This window comes from Symphodus melops (genome assembly GCF_947650265.1).
Source record: "Symphodus melops genome assembly, chromosome: 1".
Classification (NCBI taxonomy): domain Eukaryota; kingdom Metazoa; phylum Chordata; class Actinopteri; order Labriformes; family Labridae; genus Symphodus; species Symphodus melops.
Window position 1 is genome coordinate 38,815,419 of NC_136691.1, and position 25,859 is coordinate 38,841,277.

At 42.9% G+C, this 25,859-nt stretch overlaps 2 protein-coding genes across 5 annotated transcripts in view; both read left to right on the top strand.

The window, feature by feature from the left end:
* Positions 1-19,784, top strand: part of pdlim2 (PDZ and LIM domain 2 (mystique)) — a 34,763-nt gene extending 14,979 nt beyond the window's left edge. For all 3 annotated transcript variants that reach the window (XM_079369482.1, XM_079369480.1, XM_079369481.1), the window contains exons 7-10: positions 13,488-13,606; positions 16,486-16,634; positions 17,237-17,348; positions 18,614-19,784. In XM_079369482.1, coding sequence (XP_079225608.1) covers positions 13,488-13,606; positions 16,486-16,634; positions 17,237-17,348; positions 18,614-18,806 — 573 coding nt within the window. In that variant the 3' untranslated portion in view covers positions 18,807-19,784. The remainder of the gene's footprint in view (positions 1-13,487; positions 13,607-16,485; positions 16,635-17,236; positions 17,349-18,613) is intronic.
* A 3,406-nt stretch (positions 19,785-23,190) lies between these two features.
* The window catches only part of adgra2 (adhesion G protein-coupled receptor A2), a 36,763-nt gene continuing 34,094 nt past the window's right edge, over positions 23,191-25,859 (top strand). The window contains exons 1-2 of one of the 2 annotated variants that reach the window (XM_079352042.1): positions 23,191-23,553; positions 23,642-24,197. In XM_079352042.1, coding sequence (XP_079208168.1) covers positions 23,890-24,197 — 308 coding nt within the window. In that variant the 5' untranslated portion in view covers positions 23,191-23,553; positions 23,642-23,889. Of the gene's footprint in view, positions 24,198-25,859 lie in introns of both variants that reach the window. The other variant, XM_079352041.1, reaches the window with a different exon arrangement.

The following is a 25,859-nucleotide window of genomic DNA, read 5'->3' on the forward strand; positions in this document are numbered from 1 at the left end:
TCTGGTGTTTCCTTGGCAACGATAAACATCTTTCATGGCGGCTGCCACGAAGTTCTACATATGACATCTTTAATTGATGATTAATTTAAAACATGTCTTTTAATTAGATATACAGTATTTATACTGGTGCTGCTGTTGACAACAAATAACAGACTTTATGCATCATGATATGATATTTGATTGTAAACGTGTTTGTTGTTAAAGCCTGCAGAAAGGTAGGACAGAACTTTTCTGTCATAATCAGTCATAAATGTGCACATTACATCTTCAGTTCATGTGGTCAGTTCAGCTGAACTCTATCAAAGTCTGTGACTACATCACATTTCAGCTGTTCTTACGGGTTATATCAGTCTCCAGTATCCAGCCTTCAAAATGCTCTGGACTCCTCTGTAAGGTTTTCATACTTAACACTACAGGCGGGAAGGATAAAGTGAGGCTTTGGCGTTTTTATAGCAGGGAGTGTATAAACTTCAAAGGTCAGTCATTCAGTGTATCTGACATCAGGCTGAACAACAGTCTGGAGCTGTTCAGACCCTACTACAAAGAAAAATGATTTCTCTCTGTCCAAACAATGACCTTAACCTTTTGTCTGAATAAAGACTCATTAGTCTTAGTAAGCTGTAAAATATGGCGTGTGTTAAAAGACAGACTTATGAGTTATCATGAGACTTCAGCTAAACTATGCTCTGCTTATTTACCATTCCAACAACAAAACCAAAGAGAGCGACTCAGGCGTCTGGAAAGACTTCAGTGACTTAAAGACAGAAAATGTTGTGGGAAAGTTCGTCATGAACTATTCCAGCTATGTCTTGGAGCCAGGGTCCCACTGAAGATACAACAGATGACAGAGCAGGAAAAAACAAGCAAGACCTTTTGGAATAGCACAAGGAATCCCAGCCGTATTTATAACTGTGGACATTACACAAAGTTGAATGAAATATGCAGAGGTTTGAACTTGAAAACATTCTCGTGTTCTTTCTGAGAGGCAGCTGGCTGAGAGGGTCCATTTTTAACATTTCTCTGTTGTTTACTTGTTAAATAGAAATCAGATGCACTGTCACTCACAGCGTCGTCCCGTCCCTGAGACTCTTAAGAAAAGTTTTCATCTCTCTCACAGTGGGAGGAAAATGACCGTTAAAGCCATGATGTAACCTTGTTCTTCACAGGCGCTTTCATTACTTATTCTGAACTTTTCTGACGTGTCTTTATCAAAATAAAATACTGCAGAGATTAGATGTGGTCCCAGATAAATATAGTCTTTAGGAATGCAAAGGCAGAGTCACTTCTAATAACTAATTTGATGGGACTGCAAAGCCACACGGCATGTCGTCTCCTTCTAAGTTGTTTTAGAGCAGGGAGGGTGTACAGTGTGTGTGTGTGTGTGTGCGTGCGTGCAGACGTGAATCAGCTCTCTGACTGGCTCGCTGTGCAGGCAGATTCTACTGACATGACTGTGATATGTGGAGCTCATTTAAGAGGCCTGACGCCTCAGGCAGACAACAGACTGGACTGGAGATGATAAAGCTGTCCAGCATTAAATCCTTTTTAATTTTGTATTTATTATCATCTTTTTATTGGGGGCGGATTTGATCCGTTTTGGCTTGAGAATAAATGATACTTTATCCACTTCTGATTCTGGTTGCACGTTGTTGCACTTTTTAAAAAGGAGCGTTGTTGATGCTTCACGTGAAGAGCTCTTTACCAGACAAGAAGATTAGCGTTCAGCCTCTGAAACAGATGTTTAATAAGCTTCTGTGGCTCCATGCAAAGGCTTTCTAAATACTGAAGATGATTTTCATTTGGCTTATTTTGAAGAGGATAGCTGTAAGGAAACCGTTAGTGTTATGTTGCTAAGGTTAACGTTAAATATCTAAGCAAAGGGGAATCACACAAAATGTCATACGGGCCGAGTACAGTGTGCAGCTCACAAACAAGGTTGAGCCTTTAAATTCAACTGGAAGTCTGTTACAAGTATGAGGTTGTCAAAAGTATAGATACTTAGATACTTTTTGGTAAAGCATTAATTTATCTATTATAATTATATCTAGGTTTACAAAAGCTTAAAAAAACCCAGAAAAGGCTATGCTGGTCGAGGGACGCTCAGAGGAAGTGAAGATAGTGTAGACTGAAAAAGAGAAATCTGAAGATATCAAATGATATTCTTATCTGTATCACATTAGTTATTTCCTTCACAACAACCTTAAACAGTGCAGATTATAATGCACATTTGAAATATCAAGGCACACACCTCAGTGGGTGCTGAATCCAAAATCAAGAGGGTACACGGGAGCAAAAAGGTTATCAAGGTGCTCCCAAGTGATGTTTTGAGTAAACGTGTCAAAACCACGACACCTCCCTTTGGGATCTCTTCCATACACAAGAGTACAGACGGGAAGCAGACGAGAGTGACAGCAATGTGACCTGGGCACTTTTCTTTTGTGTTAAATTGAGGATGTTTAGTCGAGGCTTTGGCATCGTTGTCAGGTGGAAGTTTTGAGATTCAGCAACTGTAGTTAAGTTTGGTAGACATGAGCATTACCCAGGCAGTGATGTTCTGTATATTTGGCAACTTGATTAGATCAGTTAATGCAAATGAAAGGATTTCCGTCCGGTTGATTGGACGGAAATGTCGACCCTTGTTCTCTAAATCTCCAAGTCTGAATCAAGTGAAATGCTTCATTAAATGTTGCGTTGTTGCTTCGATGGTGTGTTTTTGCTTAAAGTCTTCATACCTTTAGGTCGAGTGTTGCCTTTTCCGGTCAACTCGTAGGGTTTATCTGGGTATGGTGTCTCACTCAAGTCATTGTAAACCTCTGTTAAAAACGGATGCTGATGTTTACAACGTCAATCCAAAACCACGTTGAAGAACCAAATCTGGAGTTGTCGGACGGCTGTGGCAGCAAACCGTTGAGGGGCAAACTTCCGTATTGGCCAACCATAAAACACACGAGGGCTGTGTTGTGGCTTCGAGCTCAATCAAGGAGCCCTTGAGATTGACCATGCTTCTGTCATAGCTCTGAGCTGTGTGCTCGAGACGGGCCGTGCATGTTTGTGGTATTTATGGAGTCGCCTGTTCTCCTTAACATTTCAAATTGAACCTTTTCCCTCGTTTTTGCTATGTCGGACTCAGTAATGACTTGTATCCTCTGGGAGAAATAACATTCCTCCTTCCTTCCTCCACTCCAGTATAAACTCGGTCTTTTTTGTCTTTCCAACTCTTCATTTTGTATCTTTGAATTAATATCAAGCCGTTTGTTTTGGGAAGACTGTAATTTGAGATGTTTAATCACTGCTTTGTCCACCCTTTTTTTCCCCTGGTCTTAAGGCTGATTTGGATTGCGAGCTGTGCTGTCTCTGCCTGACATCCTCAGTGTTTACCAGCACAGTGGATGAGAGTTCTGGGTTTTGGCTGACCCCGTCCTCCCAGGGATGGCTACCCTGGTTTTTAAGTGGTGTCGAGGCTCCCGCCGCAGAGCTGTGATTAGTGAGTGGAGCTCTTTTCAGAGCGCTCGGTGGGGAAAAGGCTGGGAAGAGGCCGACATCGGGCACACTGTGCATTATGCTGCTCGGCCTGGCAGGAACACAGTGAGGGCTAAGATGTGGAGCCCCTGTGACAAGGGCCTCTGTCCTGCCTGAGAGGTGCAGAGTTCTGCTGTATCAGGTGATCAGCCCCTCTGAAAAGCTCCTAAAAGGCTTTTCCACTCCTGTTTGGCTCCCTGAGTTAAGAAAGAGGGATGCGCAACAGGATCCCCCGTTTTCCAGGGTGTCTGATGTCCTGAGAAAAAAAAAAAAAAAAAGCCTTTTTACAATAGTGGCCGTGATTGCAGAGGCTGGTGCTGCTTTTCCCCTTGCGTCACAAGGCCTGTCATTGTACGATGGGAGCCAGAGGAGACGGGGGTCGGGGTGGAGCAAGGCGTAGACTTGCTAACATTCCCAAACTCTACTTAAGCAATCACAGCGATCTGCTTTGCCAAGAAGCTGCACAGATATTCCCTTTTTCTCTCATCGTAGAGAAAACATAACACATGTATGATCATATGCAACATGTAGCGCATGTTTCAAAACTGGCAAATTAGTTTGGTACAAAACACTGCCTTCATATGCAGTTCATCTGCACTGTAGGGTGTCTGAGAGTCTTTTTCTGTTTGTGGTTAGTGCCACTAATGTTGGCTGTGAATGTAAACTCGAATGAGCGGATTGACCTTTACATTTCTTCAACATACAAACTCAGCGATGTGATAGAATGTTTTTCAGGAAGTCTGTACAGTACATCTTGATCAACCTCAAAGGGCAGTGAGTTCAATGAAAAGAGAATGACCTTTTGAATCAGAAGCTGTTTTTAAGTTGCTGCAGGAAACATTCGCCCTGCTGAAATCACAGCCCTCCAGATTATACTGAACCCTGACCTTTTGGAGACGAAGGAAAAATGCATCACATGAAGACGCATTGCTTTAGACCTGTGCCATTTATTAAGTATGGCTTCAGTCCTGTAGTTCTGTTTTGTACTGCCATGATGTGTCTGGCTCCGTTCACAGATTTTAATATCTTCAAGCTAACCACCATGGCAAAAGGAGAAAAAGGCACCCTCGTTTCCTGAAAAGCCCGGCTCGGATTGTATAGGAACTTCCGAGCATCTGTTTATGTTATCAGGAAATGACCACAACTGGACAACCATAGCAATGAGTAAAGCCAAACCCAAACTGCTTTGACCCGTCACTGGGTCATTAGGAACGGGCTCCATGTCTTGGTTTGCAGTTTCTGCGCTTCAAGGTTCCTGAGGGTTGCCTTGTGGGCTGCCTGGTCCTGGACAGGAAAGGCGGGGTTTCTTTATAAATATTGCTTTTAATGTAAGATGTCCAGCTCCAGCAGGGTGACAGTCGTGCAAACGGAGCTTTTCCTCACCGTGCTAAATTGGTAGATGTGACCTTGGCTGAGCAGTATGTGTCACTAAGCATGTCATCCAAACAAACGGCGGGCTACGGTTCCCTCCATACATCGTCCATCACATACATTTCTCCGTCCGTCATTATCCTGCACACCAGTGGCTGGCTCTGTCCGGCTCTATTCTGGAGGTTGTGGATTCTGGAGGTTGTGGTGGGCTGGAGTGCAAAGCTGTGGTCAGTGCTTTGGAACAGAAACAGATACTTGGCATGCAGGAATGGAGCTTGAGGGAAACGTTTGAAAGAAATCAAAATGTAAAACTGGACATTGAATGCTTTAGTTTAAAGATGGAATAATAAGAAAGCCCTAATCATAAAGAACACAGACCTAAATGAGGCTAATCAGAGAATTCCCCTCAACTATAATTGCTATTTCTCCTCCATTAAATGCATGTCTTTCTTGCATTTTGGTGCACGTCTTTTTCTTTAAAAGATGATGGCTTCGAATGATGTGCTATTTCAGGCCTGACATGAGTTGGCCTGTATTTGGTTTGGCAGGCTGGAGCAGTGCTGGGCCAGGCCAGGACAGTGCCAGGGGAGCGGTGCTGGCTGTGGCCACTGTGCACGGATATTTTCCTCCTCCTCTTCTTCTTCTCTGCACACTGAGCTCTGTGACTGGCCACTGTGAGGTCTTTTCACGTGGACTCGGCGCTGTTGGGCTTGGGGTCCATTGTGGCCTCTTCTCAGGCAGCATGCCTCTCTTCATCCCTCCTGATTGATCCGCTCACCTGTTTTTCTTTCCTCTGGAGTGGAAAAAGCAAACTGGAGCACTTTTGATTCCCCCCCGTGCTTTCCAGTCCCCCAGGCGCACTCATGGGGACACTCGGCCCTGAAAGTTTTACGGGGAAACATTGGCCCAGAGAGATGGGCCTTTTTACTAGTTGGTGATGTTTACGAAGGCGGTGAGCGGTGTGTCGACATTCCTAAAGTTGTGTCAAGGAAACGACGTGTATAACTGCCCTTCAGTGTATTCATGCCAGCAAAAACAGACATGTCAGCATATATTCCCCAAGTTTTACACGGGACAACACCAGCGTTGGAGAGTAACGCTTACTATGGCTGTGTTTGTTGCCATGAATCATAATTGTTTAGCTAATAAAACAGCAGCTGCAGTTAACACTGAAGAGTAATTCTGCCTCACTGACACCATAAATGCATGCTTGTCTGACATCTTAGATTTATGTTTAAGCCTTTTGCAGAAATTCCTCTAGAAATATGAGTACAAGGTTTGTTCTACATCATGGTGTATGGAGCTATAAGTCATAATACTTTGTTTTACAGTAGAGAAACTGGACCTCTGTGAGAAACCAGAGAGAGACAAACCAGATGGTTTCTGTCTTGTTCTGGCAGTTATGATGTTGTCGGGCTCATTGATCACGAGAGCTCCATCACCTTTTCATTGATGAGCTGTTTAAAGGGGCTCCTCATTGAGACCTCCCACCTCATTGTCCCAATGTTGAATTGCACGCGTAGTTTAAATTCAGTTCATGATTGTCCTTTTTGGACATTAATATAAAAAGAGCCATCCGTATGACCGTACATTCAAGTCCAGGAATTTCTGTCCTGCCACAATGAACACAAGATGTGGGATCAGTTTGATTATGCTGCTTCATTCAGAGCTTTGTGGTGAATTGAATAGAGATTGAGGAAGAAAAAAAAAAAAAGTGTTGCTTTTAGCACCCTTTGTGTATAAATAAACACTCGCCCCTTCAAATTCATTCCTCATTGGCTTTCTGACTATTGGAGGCAGTGTTTGTGAGAGCCTCCCTGAGACCACCTACAGTACTTTGTGATCACATGGGAAGGCTTTGGCTCGACTCAGGGGTCTCCAAGTATTCAATGTAAACAATCAGGGATATCCACATTGAAGTCGTTGAATGTACAGAACAGTCTAACTTTTGAAAGACTCGCCTTTTCTGAATATTTCCTCACCGTGTTCGCTTGCAATGACACTGAGTTGGCTTTGTTTATTTTGTTTTTTTAAAGTCTTGCAGGAATAAAGTGAGCCGAAACACCGCTCTGGTGACTGTAGAGGCATTTCACAGACTCAATTTCTTTATTCTCAGTTTATACTTTATCCTCGTCGTCTCTCTGCTGCTCATTTGGACTCTAATGCTGTACATATGGTTTATATCTGGAGCAGTTTGATGGTGTGTGGCCGTGCTGTATGAACAGAGGGGGAGGTATTAGCGCTGGCATCACAAAGATCTGTCGCTTTATTCCATGTTATTGAATGCTGCACAATCTAAGCCTGAGCCAAGTAGTTATATGTAGAAAGCATGAAAGAGGATTGAGAAGATGAAGCGGGGCATTAAGAGATCACAGTTTGGTATAGTAGTGACTGGGTACAGTATATGAAGAGTTATAAAGAAGGTCCACAAAGCAAGGCCCTAAGGTTGGAAAACAAGATTCTCTAAACTGTCCATGTAAAAAAAAATGTTAATATGTAGAAAAAAGGAAATTGGCTCTTTACTTTAAGGAGCTTCTGTGGAGTTTCTCTGGGTTAGTCCAAATACAGTATAATTAATGGACTCATAACCTCCATGGTGTCTCCCCTTGGCTTGTCACTGCCATGTTAAACCTTCAAGTTTAACTTTTTTTTTTTTTGGAGACAGAAGTGTCCATGCGTGGGTGAGAGGTTGGAGAGTAGTGAAGGGTTAGCATGTTATCTAAAAATCATAGATCCTCTGCTCCTGGCTAATTCATTACCTAGCAAAGTATCCCATTGTGATTCCCACAGCTGGAGAATGTCTTTATTGATCAGGCTGAGTTTATTCATTAGATTAAAGAAGCTAAGAGTTCTGCCACTCGCCAACCCATATCTCTGGAGAAAGAGTTGGCTGCCAGTGTACAACAAAGTCACGCATCCATCCCTCCACCATCCTGTTGGGAGCCAATCCCAGCTGTAGATGACCTTTTACGTCCCTGCAACCAGCTGAGTTGTTACAGACAACCAAAGAAAGACGAAGCTAAAGAACAGTTGCAATCAAAAGAAAATGTTCATTTTTAACAACAAAACTGAATCAAACTAATGAGAAGTGGGTGAAGATCGGACAAGGTCGTTGTGCCAAATAAATGAACTCATCAAAACAAAACGGGGCCGAACTAGTCTCAAATCTGATGGAAAAAAAATCTAAACTTACTTCTCTAAAAACTCTGAAGAGAAAAATACAGGTGTGGCACAAACCACACTTACTTGGTGTTTCTAACACAGTTTACTCTGTTTGGCTGATCAGTCAGTGGCAGGTGAAGCTCATCTGATGATTGAACACATAGAACAAAGCAAAAATGAGTGAGGTGTCTGAGGCTGCCTGCTACACAACAGGCCAGAGGCAGGGTGCAGTGGGGACAGGTCACAACACAAACTAAACAGAATTATCTGTGTTTGCGTTGTAACAGCCGGCTGGAAAACATTCCTCAATCTGATTTGCACATGCCGCTACAAATACATCAAAGCGTGAGTAACACTGACAGAGCTAACAGGGCAGGGTTTGTTTTGAACGATAGCTGCAGATTGTTTATCATATTATAGTATGTGCAGAACACTTTATGCAAGCGCCACAATCTGAACAAAAAGAAGCATTTGAACAGAAAACATCCCAAAAGGCACAAAGAATACAGATCAGTGACAGTGATCACATGAGCTGAGATCACAACCAAGAAAACAGCTAGCAGGTCCCAGCTGTCTCTCAAAGCAATCAACCCGTAAGTAAACCTCACCAGAATTTTTTTTAAGTAAAAAAAAAAAGAAAATCCACTCCTGTACAGTAGTAGTCGTAAGAGTAGAGACATAAACTAGACAGACCAATGTTATTTTTTTACCAGGCTGAAAACATGATTGATTCTGCTGTAAATTTAGACTTTTTAATATTTGGCCAAATGTGGAATAGCTCACATTTGGAACCCGCCTCACATGGCCACATGAGAGACTGTAGTTTTTTTGGGGGGGTACTTTCCTGTTTGCTTCATTTTTCAGCCACTGAGGTTACTGCCTGGTCTAGTCATTATTTCGATCAGCATTTTTGTCTTCAACCTTCCATTAAGCAGCTGCAGGGATATGAAGCAATAACAAAAGGTCAAGAATGTTAATGAGATTAATTTTGATATGAAACGTCTTGTGTTCTATTGGTTACAGAACATGGACACACAGTAATGCCCCCTCAGTCAGACATGATTACAGGGCAGTGCATATCAGCGACAGCGACAAGCCGGTTAGCATCAGCCTCGGGTCTCTGCTCAGGACCTCCACCAACGCACACTGCAGGATAGGAAACACGGCACACGGCTCTGATTATTACCCAGTCCAGGATGTCTGCTGCCCCCCCCCCCCAAAAATCATTGTAGTGCTCGTGTCTGTGGTGGAGACAGTGAATTAGCAGTTAAAGCACTTTCTTGCAGCAGCATCATGCCTCCCAAAATAAAAGCTCCCTTAGGCAGTGCTTCTGTGTGCTTCTGGCCCATGCCCTGTAATTGAAGCTGCAGGGTGGTAATGATCTAGTGATGGTGGTGGTGATGATGATGATGATGATGCACAGCAGCTCACTTGGAGCCAGATTGAAGGCTTGCACTGTCCTCCACTTTTCCCGTGGGCCTTGATCTGAAACAGCTGCCCTCTCTTCTCTTCACCATTTCCTGTTTGTTTGTGTTTTGAAGTGGCCAATCGTTGACGTCAGCTCATTTCATATTAGAGCGCTTCTTTGTCAGTTTTGACAGTTTACTCGACATTTTCCTTCCTGCCAGTACCAAGCCTTTTCTTGGACATAAACCACTTGCACCTTGATGTACCTTATTCTGACCTGAAATATTAAATTCAGGCCTCCAAAAAAGCTGATAGATAAATAGATAGATAGATAGATAGATAGTTTTTTGATCCCGAGGGAAATTCAGGGCATCCAGTAGCAGTATACAAAACATGCAGGACCCAAACAAGATGAAGAAGCCCCCCTAGATGACAAAGAATAAACAAATTACACCTGTACAATTAAAATAGGCTCATACTTACAAAACCGGTGCAGGAAAGAAAATCTATGTGCAATTGAAAAGAGATGTCTAAACAGTTAAGGAACCTTAGAACAGTTCTAATCTTACAACAATTCAGGCTTGTACACCTGTTGGGTATGTAAGTCCAATTGAAAACACGTTTTGTATTCAAACAAATTGTCTTTTTGCAAGCTTCTTTTACTTTCTAGTTTGATAAATATCATGGCTACTCAGGTCATGTGTCAGTACCATTTTAGCAAGTCCAATACAATGAGCCACATGAAGTCAGAAGTGACGCACCTCATGTTAGGCTTTTCAGGTATCAAAATGTAGAAGTGATTCCATTTAAAGTCACATTTAGAGACAGAAGGATGGACCGCGTCGCTCCTAACACATGTTGGGAAAGACTCCAGCCCCTGCCTCCGCGCTGCCAGGAATAAAGCGGGTAGAGAAAGCGGATGGGTGCATAATGATTCAAATAAACAGCAAGATTCAGCATAATCCTCCATGACTTTTTAGCCATCTTTGCAGCAGATGTCTTTACTCTATAGAGAAACATTTCAGCGTTACTTGAATCCGAATCTGTTTTGTTGCCAAGTACATTTACACTACACATACAAGGAATTTGTCTTGGTGTATTGGTGCAAAACAATTAACAAAGGAAATAAAGCTAAAACAAAGCTAGCAAACAAACCAACCCACCACCTTTTAACTCCAAAATCTCAAATCAGGAAGTATGATGCTTTCAAAATCATTCTAACTTTGGCAGCAATAGTTTGAGTTTGTTGTTGAGTATGCAGCTCAATGCCAGCTCAGCATACCAGTGAGTTGACCTAATGAGTGTGTTGATTATGAGCTCCTGATTACAGTACAGTGCAGCTTTAATCTCAGCTTCCTCCCCTCCACAGCCACAGGAACCTCGAAGAATTGGCCGATGACTTCTTTCTCCTTACAGTCGGTCTCATGCTCCCTGCCTAGACAAAATACTAAGCTCTCCTCGGCTCGCCTGTGCCCCTCCCAAAGTTTGTTGATGCAGGAGACATGGGGGCAGCGCTGGCACGGCTATGTAGCAGTTTATATTGTAGCACTGAGATCAGCCGTGTGTAATGGCTCACAAAGGAACAATAATGATTTTAGAACAAAGATGTTTTGGGGAGCTTGGTTTCAGGCCATTGCCAGCCTTACCATGGTAACTACTATAAAAGGCTGGCATCGTCGACCGCAGAATGGGTGATTGTGACGGCTGAACTCGTCTGGTTGTGCAGACGTTTTTTTTTGTTGTTGTTTTTTTCCACTTTATTCTCAGTAAGGTCAAGCTCCATACGTTTTGTCACAGTGGATCACTTGTGTTTTTCCTTCTCCCTCTTCTTTTTGTTTTTCTTTGCTTCATTGCATTCCTCTTGGGTCACATAGATCAGAGTTGTAATTCTTTGGCCGTTACAGAGTATGAAGATCCACTTTCAGTAGCCAGACACTTATATAACATGGGCTTTTGTTTGCAGAGTAGATTCATGTGCACATAGTGTATGGCTTCACGAGGTCGTCTTTACACAATCCCTAAAGCATGCATGTCTGTCAGGTACAGTATATGCCCCTGAGAGAGTTTCACAGCAGGAGACTGCGTAGACATTTCTATTCTGATGATATGGAATATGAGATCTCATGAGCCTACAGTTATTATAGTGGAGTTTATCCTGGGAGGAATTTCAGCAAGACATCCCAATGATCGCTTCTGGTAAAGGCTTCCTGGCATGCACCGCTAATCTGCCCACTCGCTGAGGAAGGAGAAGAGGAAAATTGGACTCAATTTAGAACGGAGACAATGTTCAAAGAGTTGTCGAATTGGAAGCGGGTGCTGGCATTGGACACACAAATCTTTGACTCCTTCGGTGCCACTGCGTCAGCATCCAGCTCCAGCATCAGCTCCAACTGGAGTCTCGGTTGTGCACGGGTTCAAAGCGTCGGGTGGAGACTCTCTCTCTCTGGATGGAGCCGGTCGGCGTAACACTGATGCCAGCTGGTGTCAGTTAAAGGGGGAAAAAGTCAGAGAGGTTTATTGTGAAACTTTTACTTTCTGTGGGCTGTCTGACATTCAGTCTAATTTTTCCTGGACTGTGTACAGACTTTAAATAAAGTAATAACTTATTCCCTAAGCAAACTGAAAGTTGTGAAACTGTTTTGGTACTTTTTTTATTTATTTTTTTTTTTATTTTAAATGTTCATTTCGTCAGTTGGCATAACGCAGCAGTGGGTGACTGGTACCGTCTGTGGTCAGAAAGTGTTCTGTCTCACAGAAGCTCATGGTTAGATACCAGACAGTGTTGTGGTCAAGAACAGTTTGTTTGTTAGGATTCCTGACAGTAAAAGTGTCTGTCTTGAGTTATGTGCTGTGCAGACCTGGTCCAGGTGTGCAGTGTTAAGTGCAAACATGTGCGTGAGGTCAGCTCCAAGTAGTGGCCAGCGATCGCTCTCTTTCTCTGATGACAAAAGTAAAGTAATGTAACCTTTTTCATCCGTTCTTTCTTAATGTTGCAACAGTGTGCGGCTTCCTTTCACTTATGAGCAGACCAGCTACAATAGAAAGGTCACTGACACATCCGTGGAGACTTCAGTTGATGAGCTTCTTGTGCACAGTAGGTATGTAGCGCCCTCTGCTGTCAAAAAGACAAATTCACTCTTACTTCCTGAATCACTTTTTTTGTGAATGAGATTTTTGCCAAGTGGAATTTCTTCTCTCATTTCACAATGACGGGTCGTGTTTATAACCCAGCATGAATCTTGATGAGATTTATGTAGCGTCTTGAAACCCCTAAAGTCCACGTTGTCTCGGACGTTCCCCATCAGACCAGAACTGGAGTGGTTGCCAAACATCTGTTGCCACACAATCTATCATCTATCTGCTCATCAAGATTAAAAAAAAAAAGTGTTGATTTGCTCTGCTGTGATCATTGAGACTGATGAGTCTGCTGCAACAGAGGAATGTTAGGCATGAGTCATGCATGCAATAGAAAACCTTTAATTTATTTGGTGCCCTGTACTCTCAAAAAAAACAGGATTTGTTTCATGCTTTGTTGAAATCTGAAAACCGTCTTTGAATTGAAGTGGAACATGGTGCCGTCACTGATAAACGATCTCCAGGCTTCTTTACGTGTTCTCTCCACATGTGGATTTTATTTAAGCTTCTGTTGAATCTCATCTTGACCGAATACATGGTACATGTTGGAGTGTCAGAGATGCTTTATTCTAGCTTGTCATACCCTTCATTCTGCTCAGATTTAAAGCTTCCTGTAACAGGACTCAACAGTTGTTCACTGCCAACATATGAAGCAGTAATCCAGAAATACTGCTGCTGAATTCCTGCCTCAGCACTGAACTTAGCTCTTTGTGTGACTTTTTTTTCTTTTTCTTACAGTAACATTGCATCATGGTCTAAGCACTTGCACACTGTCTCAGTACAGTAGATTCATCAGCTCAGCTCTGCTTTAAAGGCTGGGTGCAGTGGGGACAGCTGCTTTAAAGGGTGTTTCATGCAAACTCACTCTCTGTCTGTCTTTTCTTCCACCACAGGAGTTCTCCCCTTCAGACTACAGGATGAACTCTGTGTCGAGCAGAACTCCGACCCCGCCAGGACGCTACTCTCCTCACAGCCCCACTGAGCGGGACGTGCCGATGTCCCCCCGTCGCAGGTAATGACAACGTGCATGAAAATCAGAACAGCTTTAAAGACCAGAGGAAGAATCAGCTGTTGTGTATGTTACACTTGTTTACTGTGTTATTTCTTGAGTTATATCTGATCACAGTCTCATGACCACTTTTTTTGCCATTCGTGTTCTGCCCCCTCTGATGAGGTGCTGCAGCTGTAATATGACTCTTTTTTTTATTGTGTGCAGGTGCTTCCCTCTGAACATTGTTGGGATTCCCTTTGTCTTACTAATGTTTTCACCTGGCAGAAATAAAAATCTTCTTTTAGTCCCTGTGTGTCCTGCTGTCTCAGCTTTAGAACTGCTGAGTGTGTTTTCACAGAGCTGGATGGTTGACTTTGGCCCGAGTCCCCTCTTCGGCTAACCAGGCTTGTGATATAACGCGTCAGCAGAGCAGTCATTTTCAAACTGCCCATATTCTCTTATAAGTCTGATTTCAGGCCCCCTGATCGGCCCCCTGTCTGCAGCCCCCAGCTTGCACACCATCCTCTCCCTGCTGCTCCCGGCCAATCACATACTCGGTGACACCCATCTTCCCACCCCTTTGTGTCGCATGGCCAATGAGTTTGAGCCCGGAGGCACACCTTTCGCTCAAACGCTTGTTTTTCTGCCTTGTCTAGTTCAGAGAGAGGTGTGTGTTTTGCATGTGTTGCTGGTTTTTCTTCCCCATGTTCCTATGTTGAGACTCCAGCAGTGTGAGAAATACAGGGACAGTCACTGGAAAGAATAGCTGAGCTCTCTTTCTTTGTTCCTTCTGTCTTTCCTTTTGAGGTGAGTCTTATCATTTTGAGTTTTGTTCCTTGGATTTCTTTTGTCTGGATGAACAGACTTAGGTTTAGTATCCCTGGTTAGAGAAATGTGGTTGTCATTTAGCCTTGTAATCCAGCATATGTTTTGGCTACATGCATTTGCTTTGACTAGATCACTATCACGGTTCCCCTGAGCGCAGTCTGTGTTCTGAGAACCAGCAGCTTCTTATTGGTATGGATGTGAGAACATTTTAAAAGCACAACTCACTGATGACAAACTATCCATCTCTTTCTCTGCAAAACACTCGACTGCTTGTTCAGACGAACGCCGTTCCCCTCTCACCCTCTCAGTTATTTGTTTTCCTCCCATTTGACCTGGACTTTCCATTTGTTTTGAGATTTGCAATTTCAGCAGGGGAAGGGGAGTGAAGCGAAAAGGGGAAATGGACCGAGGGTGGAGCTGAGCATGTGGAGAACTTGGAGGTTGTTCTGTAGAGGTCTGTTTTCAATTTGAACCATTTTGGGTGATGCCGAGGAAAAAGGGGCTGAGAATTAGCTCTGCTCACGTATTTGTTGTCTCGTCTCTTTGACATCTCCTGTTTCAGCCATCTTCAATTTAAGGTCAGACCTCGGCTTCAAGCTGAAATCCAGGCTAGAATAATATACGTGCAAAATCACAGACAACCGTGCTCAAAGCTCATCAAGGAACATGTGAGCTGGAGTTATGTATCATTTCCTCATTGTGTTGCATGTAAAATAATGTGATTTATTTGGGCTTTACATTGAAATAGTATAACACAGGAAGTGTGATGACTTAGAGATACTGAAGCCTGCCTTGGTCATAGGCCTCCAATTTTGGAGCACAGTGATGTGTGACATCAACCAGAGTCGGTACATAATCTTCTTCTTAAAAAAAACATGTTATTGTCTAAGTCTGGCACCTGAACTCCATCCAGCAGAGCAGACTTCTACAGACTGAATGCAAAGCCTAAAACAATGAAGTTTTACGTTCCTCCGGTAACACCAGCGAGTCTGCCAAACATTCGCGGATGTCTATGATTTATAAACAACCAGTGACAACAAGTCTGTTTGCATGGCTGAGGTTTGGGTCATTGTCTCTGAGTGTATCACAGGTGTGAGTTAAAGAGTAAATATTTGACAAGTGAAGGGCCAGTGTGTCTCTGTCAGGTGGAAAGTATCCAACCACACCTGGCCCTGTCGAGTGTACCTGGCCAACCGGTTACTGCTGACGGCAAACTCTCACCAGCTCCCTGCAGACAAATCCACACGAACACACGTTGTGTCTCTTTGAACTCCCAGTGTATGATCACGGTTTTATTCATTCATTCAGCAATGGTGGGGAGACGGAAGTGTTGTTCATTAACACATTCAGTGTGGACGAAGGGGAAGTAGTTAAAGTCACCACTTTTCCTTCTCACCGGGAGAAGAAGAATTTACTTGTAAAAGTGAGCTACCTACTGGTTCTTCTACTTTCCCCTTCTTATTTCTTAATGAGCTGAAAGCATGAGTTACCGGCAGGTGAAAGCTTCCTGTCTCCTCTCACCTCCTCCTGTGCAGAAACTGTCTGGAAACACCCACCGGATGAAAAGTCCACACGTTGGTTTTTTTTGGTCTTTTTCTGACTCTTTAGTGAACTATTATCAAACGGTGTCTGGCCTTTGTTGTCTATCATGTCCCGTGTCGGGCAAAACATGAATGAATTCATGTTGAATAATGGATGTTGAAAAGATTTAACCTGATACTTTCTTGACAAATGGCTGCTTCCAGGCTATACAGCCTCTGATGTCGGTAACATTTCTTCAGTGTTTTGTCCTTGAAGCTGTTTTCTAAGTCAGAATAATTCCTCTAGTAAAGGGAAATGTCAGAGTGCTATTGAGCTTCTGATGTGCGATTGAATAATATTTTGTTCTCTTGCCTGTGGTGAAAATTTAGACTTCATGGTTGGAGGTCAAAGCCTCAAGGGCAGATCCTGCCCGCTCATTTCCTCTGGATTTCGATCAACCAGCCTTACAAGTCTTTCATCAACATCACTTGAAGCACACCTAAGTAATCAAGTGCATGTGATAAACCTTTTTTTATTTCTTCCTTCCACAGCAGTTCGAGCTCTGACTCTATCATGCAGAAGTTCGACAAGGAGTCAGAGGTGTACAAGATGATCCAGGAGAATAAGGAGTCCCGCACCCCGCCTCGTCAGTCCAACACCTTTAAAATGCTGCAAGAGGTCCTGGAGGCTGATGAGAAAGGTTAGACAGCCTCAGCAATACAAAGCAGTATGCAGAATTAAAACGAGAACTCCTCACATCCTTTTTTTTTTAGCATGCACTTCTCAATAGTCCCTTTTTGTTGCACAAATATCCAAACATACCCTCTGCCATAGAAGCGATGAATGCTTCGTTTTTATCAGGGACTTGACTTCAACATGTTCAGTGTCTTCACTATCCAATGCTAAGCCCACATATTTAAAAAAATTGCTGGTGCGTCGTTCACAACAAGCCGGTGTCCTTCACGTCAATCCGGCCATCACCTGTGCAGGGTGAATGCTCTCCTCTGTGTTGTTAATAGCACATCATGGAATGCTTTGATAAGTGTTGGGGTGAATACATCCAGAGTGATAGCAGTCTTTCCGGATGCCATAATGTCCGATGTGTGCAAAAGCCATCACATGAAGCGTGTCCCGTGGGTGATGAGCTGTGATGACGAGTGGGGAAACGCAAACACGCTCCACTGACGGGAGGCACAAAGACAAGCACAGTGCTGATGTGATGAACCGAGACACGCCAACCTGTCTGAACAGCACTACGAGCAGCTGAGGTCATGTGTGGCTATGTTTGTGTTTTCACTTCAGAGGCAGCTCTGCGTTTCCCAGGGAACCTCTCGCCCGATGTCCCAAAACCGAGCACGGCTGTGGGAGGAGTCAAGAATCACCACACCTGTGAGAAGTGCGGCACCAGTATTCTGTAAGTCCACTGTCACCTGCAGTGATACCTTCACTGCAATTACACAAGTGTTAGTTAAAAACTATGTGGATTTGCCCTGCAGGACAAGATGTACTACAAGTATTTAGCGTTTGTACGTCTGTAATATGATCATATTTTCACACGTCTCTTCATAGGGCTTATACTGTAGGGCTTTTACACTTGCAGAATTCTCCTGAAAAACTCAGGATATCTCCAGGAGGAGCTGTACTGCACAAATAGCCACATTCTTCGCTCAGACTTCACTCGCAGTTTCTCCTGCCAGACACCTAGTATTTATTTCCGCAGCGAGTCGGAATGGGCTAATGTGAGAACACAGGAGGATATTTACGCCTTACGTTTTCTTTTTTGGTCGGAAGAATCTCCAGAGCAGTCCTCCTAAATTTATCTAGATATTTTCAGGAGTGCATATGTGAAAACGGCTTTAGTGTTAATATCAGCTCTGTTTCATGAAGAATATTTAAACTGGAGAAAGAAAAAAAAAAACTGAATGAAACTAGATTTACTTGATAAGAAATGTAAGATATTTTTCACCTCATGCCAAAACTCTTTTAAGACTTACAGGTAATGAAGATGTTTGAGAACGTCATTCTCACTGTTGTTAATGTGTCTGATTCAGTTTCTTATTTAGACTTCTTTTTTAAATCCCCCCCAAAAATGTCAGTTTTTACAGTCTGCCCAGACCACACAGTGTCACAGACGAATCAGTGCATGTACTGAGATAAACACTGGAAACCTGTTGGGGTCCTTAAGTAATGATACAGTATTGTTGTTCTGACATTGAATACAGTCAGCTTCCTCAGTAAATGAATCCTCTTTTGCACAGCATGACAATAGATTCTGTTTGCATCTAAATTTAATTGGAAGTTGAAAACAGTTCCAAAATATTGTCAACACTCTGAATTTCTTTTATATTGAATAAAGCCAGCTTATGGGTTTCCAGGGTTTTCGTCAAATCAATGAGAGAAGCCCCTTTTGATTTTGACACTTTAAGGTTGAGTAAGTTTTCATCACAACAATGAACTAAAGGGGGTAGAGTGCAACCATGTACTGGCTCTGAACCCTGGAGAGGAGACAGGCGCAGCACAGCAGAGAATTTCACCAGGTGGCAGCCCTCTTCACAAGATCTGCAGCTCTGTATACAGAACAAAGAGCACGGATGAAAACCCAATCCAACAACTCCATGAACTAAAACCTGCTGTTTTCTCTCCCGGGACAATATTCTCACTCGATTCATTTCTCCACAGCAATCTGGCCGTACGCATCACAGACGACCACTACCGCCACCCAGAGTGCTACACCTGCTCAGATTGCGGTCTTAACCTCAGGATGAGAGGTCACTTTTGGTTTGGAGACGTGATGTATTGTGAAAAGCACGCCAATCAGAGGCACCAAAACCAAGGCAGTTTCCCACAAGCCACCGTGTCCCCTCGTCATTAAGGCTGCCTCCATATCACCTGCCTCGCTCTGGACACAGGGTGCTAGATGTCTGTCCGGAGCTCCACCTCTCCTGACTCAGATACAGACCTTTAAATGCGTGCGTGGAGATGGACACTGGTCAACAACACAGCACAGGATGTTCTTTTCTGATCATATTTAACCATATTTTGCATTATAGTGATTCACTTTCCTGCCTTTCTTTATCTCTATGAGAATTTGGGCTTTTTTGCCTCCATGGTCTTTTTTTGGTTTCTTTTTTTGCTCTAATGATGCACAGCTGCCGTGGACTCGAGCCACATCTAATCAACTAAGGCCAGTTTGACCAAAACCAACATTTTCCACAAACTCGCCACGACTGACTCTCTGACTCGGAGGATCTGATCATTCAGGGTGTCTTTCCCGCTGACAAGAAGGGACCAAATCTTACCTACACTGCATACAAATTTAAAGATGCACTGTACACAGACGGTGGTGTTTTTGTGTGAAGAAGTGTGCTCACTTCTGCATGCCCTCCCCGCATCAGTGTGTGTGACTGTGTGTGTGTGTGTGTGTGTGTGTGTGTGTGTGTGTGTGTGTGTGTGTGTGTGTGCGCGAGAGAGAGAGAGAGAGAGGGAGGTAAACGTTATTACAGACTCGAAGCAGTTTGTGATTTCTGGGCTAGAGTCAGGCCAAAAGCCCTCGAGTTTTCTATACTTCTTTTGTAGGCAGACTTTGACTAGAAAAAAATAGACTTGTTTTGCTTTCTTGTTTCTTATGAGGGATAATGGATTCATACAATATACAAATATTTTTGATGTTAATGTAATTGAACTGTATTCTATATAATATAGACCATTTAAAATGCATAATGTGTGCACAGGACATATACAGTAGTGTGAATGGAATTGATGATACTTCACTTGTCCAGTTACAGCAATACTCAGAGATACACTATAATGTTTCTATTATGTGGCACTTAATAAAATCGCACAATCTGAAGCTTCTTCACTGATGATGATTTTGTGAGAATTCCTAAAGGTTACAGTCTGAATGTACAGAAGTGTCAAGCAGACATGCACCCAGACATTTAGTTTACTGACTCATTTGTGGTGCTTTTCTTGTGCTGTGACTTCTTTATTTCCTTATCATGATAACAGTCCTGGTTTTCTTGTGACAGCAGGATCATGTTATGGCTAACGCAAAAAAAATAGACTGACTTTTCTAGGCCAGACTGAGACATGTCTTTCTGCCATTGCCCATACTAATGAGGTAAGTTAAGCTTTTTTCTGCTTTTGTTGTGCATTTAAGTTCTGACAATATGAGATAAACAAGTCAAGATCTCAAGAAAACGATTGTTTGGATTGATGTCTGCTAAATGCTTCTGTATGAATGTATTCAAATAGACCCTGACGGGTAACAAACAGGAGTTTTTTCTGTCTCTTATCATACATATCAGACAAAAAAACAAACTGTTTCTTCCTGATAGATTTAAATTTCTATGTTGTTCATTTAGCCATTTTTTCACATCTGACATTTAGTGTCCTCACGGTTTAAACTACTAACGGTGGAAACGACTGACTTGTGGAGCGACACATCCCTGTTCTGTGAAGACAGGTTTTACAAACAGGGTGTCACCAAACTCTCAGAGGGCACAATAATGCAACATATTTTCAGGATGAGTTTTTACTTGCCTATCCTTAATGGACTTTAAAAGCTGAATACAATAGAAACAAGAAACTGAGTTTCCGAACACTTTGTCTGTATTCAAAACGGGAAGCGAAAAAAAAAAAAAAAAAACCTTTTCTTATTTTGCCTTCATAAAGAGACGATATGAAAAACTCATTTTCAAAAATGTTCATACATTTGACTCGGCTCACCAGAAGGGGGCAGCATTAATGCGGGTTAAATCTTAGCCTAAACTTTGGAAACCAAAAAAAAGAAGAAAAAAAGTCAGAACTGCTATTGTTTTTTTTAATGGAAAAAATGGAAGTCTGGATTTATATGAACATGCAGAAGCGACAAGAAAGAAGGCGTCAAAATATTAAATATGGTTTAACACGGCTTAAACAGAACAAAGTTATTGATATTGATTCCAAAATACAAAATCTATGCCTTAGATACATGACTGTACACACGTCATTAAAATGACGATACTTCAAACGCCTCCGACTGCAGCATTATGTGCTTCTTCTACATCTACTGCCAAGAATAACTCTTAACAACGGACAAAGGTATTTAGTGCTGAAAATATGGTCTCGCATTATGATTTGATAACCTCATAAACTGCTAAAGCAGTGGGTTTAATGCCCCCATAAAAAACTTAATTAAAACCATTCATGCAGGAAGTGGAAAGACTGGTTAGAGTGACGGAGGGGGCGGGGCTTATGTGTGCGACTCATTTCACCACTAGGTGTCATGGCATGCTTAAAAAAAGGCTTCCCAGCTTAGAGTTTATCTTTGATTATTCTCAAACAGACTTACTGTTACTTACAAACAAATCGCCTTACTCTGAACTGTCATTTAGTCTAGTTGACATCTTTGTTTGTTGATCAATAGCCTATATTTCGTCTCTGACATGGGATTCAGAGGACTATAGCCTATACAGTCGGAACACACAGCATCGTCAGCAGTTCTGTCTTATGTCTTAAAAGCTTGTATAACTTCCTTCAAAACCTCCCCAAAGACATTATCTCAGTTCTCCATGTTGTGCTGCTCTGTGTTCCACCTTTCCTCCCCGCCGCTTTCCCCTTTCTCAACACCCCACCTGGAATGGAGTCCAGATGTGGAGCAAGCAGACGGGGAGAGAGATTGCTTTGCTTAGCTATAAGGAGAGAGGGAGGGCTGGAGAGAAAATGTTGGAACGACATAAAAGTTTGTCTGGATGCCATTAAGTACAATTTGATGTAATGTGCAGTTTGGGACGTGACATTCTGAATGGAAACTGCACTCCAGATGAGAGAGATTTGGGCCTTGCACAGTCGGAGGGGGGTGTTGTACTTGAAGCTTTATTTAACAGCTTGGATAAACAGCCCTCTGTTTCAGGCGCCCGTCCACTCCTTGTGCTTTATTTCAATAATCACGCTGGCTTTCCAGCGTACAGTATCATATACAGGAATAACAAACCTGGGGTCCACTGTGTGGGTCAGAGCACAGAGCACCATTATTCTGCAGGCCATGCTCGCATGACTGAGGTGCCTGCAGTCTGGATTTGTCAGCGAATACATGTCAGGCCCAATTGCAAAAAATGTTCTCCTAAAAAAGCTTTCCTGCTTCACTTTCTCATATTTTGATATTTTCTCCAGGTTTGAATCGTTCCGCTCTCCATCCTCTCGGGCCTCTCGGATATCAAACAGTATTTTTAAAACTAAATGTATTTTGGGATTTTTCCACTCACACAGGCAAAACTGTGAAAGGAAGTTTTGATCCTCTATACTTTTTGGAGCCTATGTTGTATTCTGTATGGGGGGGAAATTCCTTATTTGTGTAAGAAAAATCAGTCTGTCAACTAAAGAATTGAGTTATTGCATTATCTTTCTTGCAGAGTATCTCTATATCTATGAGTTTAACTTTTTCAAGTATCAACATGTACAAGAACTATTTATTCCAAATGCAAATAAACACTTTTTGGGATAAAAAAAAATATGGCACTAACTCGCCACAGACATGTACCATCTGAAAGCTTAGTCTCATTATATGTCCAGGGTCAGATTGTTCTCTATTGCAATCACTCTCTCTTTACAACAGTATGTAGATTTTGTTGATTTCCATCTATACAATGATTCACTCTCTCTCTTCCTGCAGATTGAATACATGTTTTTTGATCCACTGTCAGTCATAAATACATTACACCAGAGATCCTAAGCATCAATTAATAACTTCAGTTTGAAACATTCCTGCTTTATACAACCTGGATGGAAATGAAAAATTCAAGCAAAACAAAAAACAGGCTGATTAATAACTCATAAACTCACCAAAAATGTTCTTATCCTTTAGCTTCCTCTTTTCCACCTTTAAGTATAGAATTTGGATTTTCTTTTTGTAAGCCTTCCACTCACATGAGCTACAAAACAAACATTAAGAGGTGATTTTACATTATTCCTTACCTTTTCCATTACAAATAAAGACATAACGATATACAGATTGTTTTTACACAGATTTTTTAAACTGAGATTGACAAAATAAAAACACATTTTTCTTAAGAAACACAGGCTATCATGAAGGAAAGTGCAATAAACAAAATATTCGACTGGGCTGATTGATGAAGAGGAATGAAGGTGTGTGAAGTGTTTATAGGAGGGATTCCTCTTGTAACATGAAAACCTCTCTGTACAAGCTGGATGCGCGAGGACCGTGGGGACCAGTGCGCAGGCGCAGACGGAACAGACGCACTTGGGGTTGTAACTAAATGAGTTTGAGACTGACAGACGCAAGCAGGCAAAACCGCTAGATTTTGGGAATTACACAGGAGCCGAATAGGACCAGCTCACTTCTTGTCCGAACTTTTTTTTCCCCCTTTTTTTTTTTAAATTATTCCTGTTTAAAACTATTTCTCAGTTTCTCCATAGAGAGATCAACGGAGACCTCGGGGTCCGGGAGAGGAGGGGAGGAAACTTTTGAAGAGCAGCGATACAACTGCGAAAATGTTTGAGATTACACTTTTTTCCTTCTTCGTGTAAGTGACAGTTTGTGCTCCTGACTTCTCGGTCGTGACTTTTATCAACCTCAGGAGTGACTTTTACAGCGGGAGATATTCTAACGACTCTCCAAAGTAGGCTTTCCTAAAAATGTTGTAAAGCTCTCTAGGTAATTAAGCTGACTAATAACTTTTTAAGACAAATTCTTCCGCTTGTGTGTAGGTGACAAGGACGCGTGGATGGACTCACTCTCCTTGAGTTTATTTGGACCAGAGGGAGCTGTCTGCCCGGGCTGCCATGATCTAACGGGACACTGTTGGAAAATCAATATTGCTAAATATTTCTGAGAGCTTACTGCCAAGCGAAGGATTTCCAAGTTAACCATTCATTCAAGATCTAAAAAAAGATACTCCAACTTCCTCTTACCCACCTCACACCCTCCACTGAAAGCTTCATGGTGGAGTTATGGGATGACTGGAGGCGGGGGTGCAGCTGAGGTGAGCTCCAGCCGAAGGACAATGTTTGCGCCCGGCGTTGGCATCCCTCCGCTGCCGGGGCGGCTGGTACTGATGCTGCTCCTGCTGTGCGCCTCCGAGCCCAGGCTCTCCAGGGCCTGTACCGGGTTGCTCGCCTCCACCAGCGGCTGCAGCTGCACGGAGGAGCGGGGGAAAACGCACAGTGTCCCGGGCCAGGCTGTGGGGAGGAGAGTCAGCTGCACCAAGGAGGAGCTGAGTGAACCACCGGATGGCAGCCTGCTGCCCAACCGGACCGTCACCCTGTGAGTCTGAACACTGACAAGTTGTCTACAAACTTATGACATTTTTCTATAGCGTGATTCATCTGATGTGGTTTGTTGAACTGAGTGGTGACTTCATAGTCTGACCTTGAATTCATTTGTGTCCTCTGGTATGATATTCCTCTTTTAATTTACAATGAAAAGTTTAGTACTATACTGTACCAATCATGCAAAGCTGTTATACTTGGTTGAAACTCTTGGTGTAAACTTGTAGAGGACATAGTTTGGAAAATTAATATTCAGGATACTATTTGGGTTATTTTGGTGTATTTACCAAGAAATAGACGTGTAAAAGAAGCAAACAGTTGGAGTGTCAAAAATCCGATCCACACTCTCAGGCCTCTGAACCCATGACCTCAGGCTTAACTGTATTGAGATCTCGCTGCAGTAATGAAGCTTATTAGGTCAGAAGTTTACATCTTGATTTAGTTTAACTCTGCAGAGGAGCGCTGAGCATCGCCTCTGTGAAGCATTTAGAGACGATCAGCAAAAGGGCAGGCTGACTGTAACACCCATCATGGCCCCTCCAGCACCCTGTGCACATGGTGTGGGTGACTTCACCGAAATGAACAGAAACACACATGCATACATGCATACAGTATATACCAGAAAGAAAGAGCATTTGGTGAGATTTGGACATAAATGGTTGTGGGCCTGGTTTGATATTTTTTAATTAAGAAGTTATTTGTGTGGTCTCCTTGCATAGAAAATGTAAGAGACTCCCAGTTTGCCAAAACATACTATCTCCCATGATGGATGCACTACTAATCTATCAGTGACACATAGTTTTTGGGTGTTGTGTTGTTGCACACTTTCCTCACTGCCGCTCAGACTTTCAGTAGACATTTCTCATTCCCACAGTTTGTTACTGTCTCTTAACTCTGACCCAATGGGAGAAATGTTTGCTGCACATGGGCACAGTAAAAAAAAAAACATGTTCTACTGCCCCTCTGCAGCGAGCATATGAGGTAAAGTAAGAGGATTTATGCCCCAGGAGAGCTGAAAGGAGCCAGCAGTCCATTTATAGGCCCTTGTGTTTCTTTCTTAATAAAGGCAGGATAAACATCTGGAGAACACATTGCTGGAAACCGTGGGGGGAGGGGGTGGTGGTGGCAGTGGTCGAGGTGATTGAATATAATCTTCCATCTTTGCATCTACTAATTTTGGTCGAGTTGTTTTTGTACACATGGCTTACATTCTGTGACACATTTATAATGCTGCAGAGCAAACAATTCCACCCTCTTTACCTTTGACTCTGGTGTTTGGAAAGTTCATTTTCCTGAAGATTGGTGTGGTTCCTTAAGCGCCCTACTCCCATCTTCACTCATGACATTAGCTCCAGATGTGGAATGTGAGAAGATGTGTTGATATTCGTGTTATTCCTGACATTCCTCAGCTCTGCTCAGAGAAGGACTGTATCCCAGGTGCTGCAGGGGCGCTTTCTCTGTGCCCTACGCCGCCTCTGTCCCTCCCCGTGTCAGACAGCCTTACTGCCGGCTGTGCCGCCCTCTCTTTCCTGGAGGAACGTCTCCTCCATGCTGAGTGAGCGAAGGCTAGAGGACACCAGGCTTTGGGCTTCCGGGGCCGGCTGCTACGTGTAATGCACAACAGCTGGCCCCTGTGAAACATTCCAGCTGAGGCCCC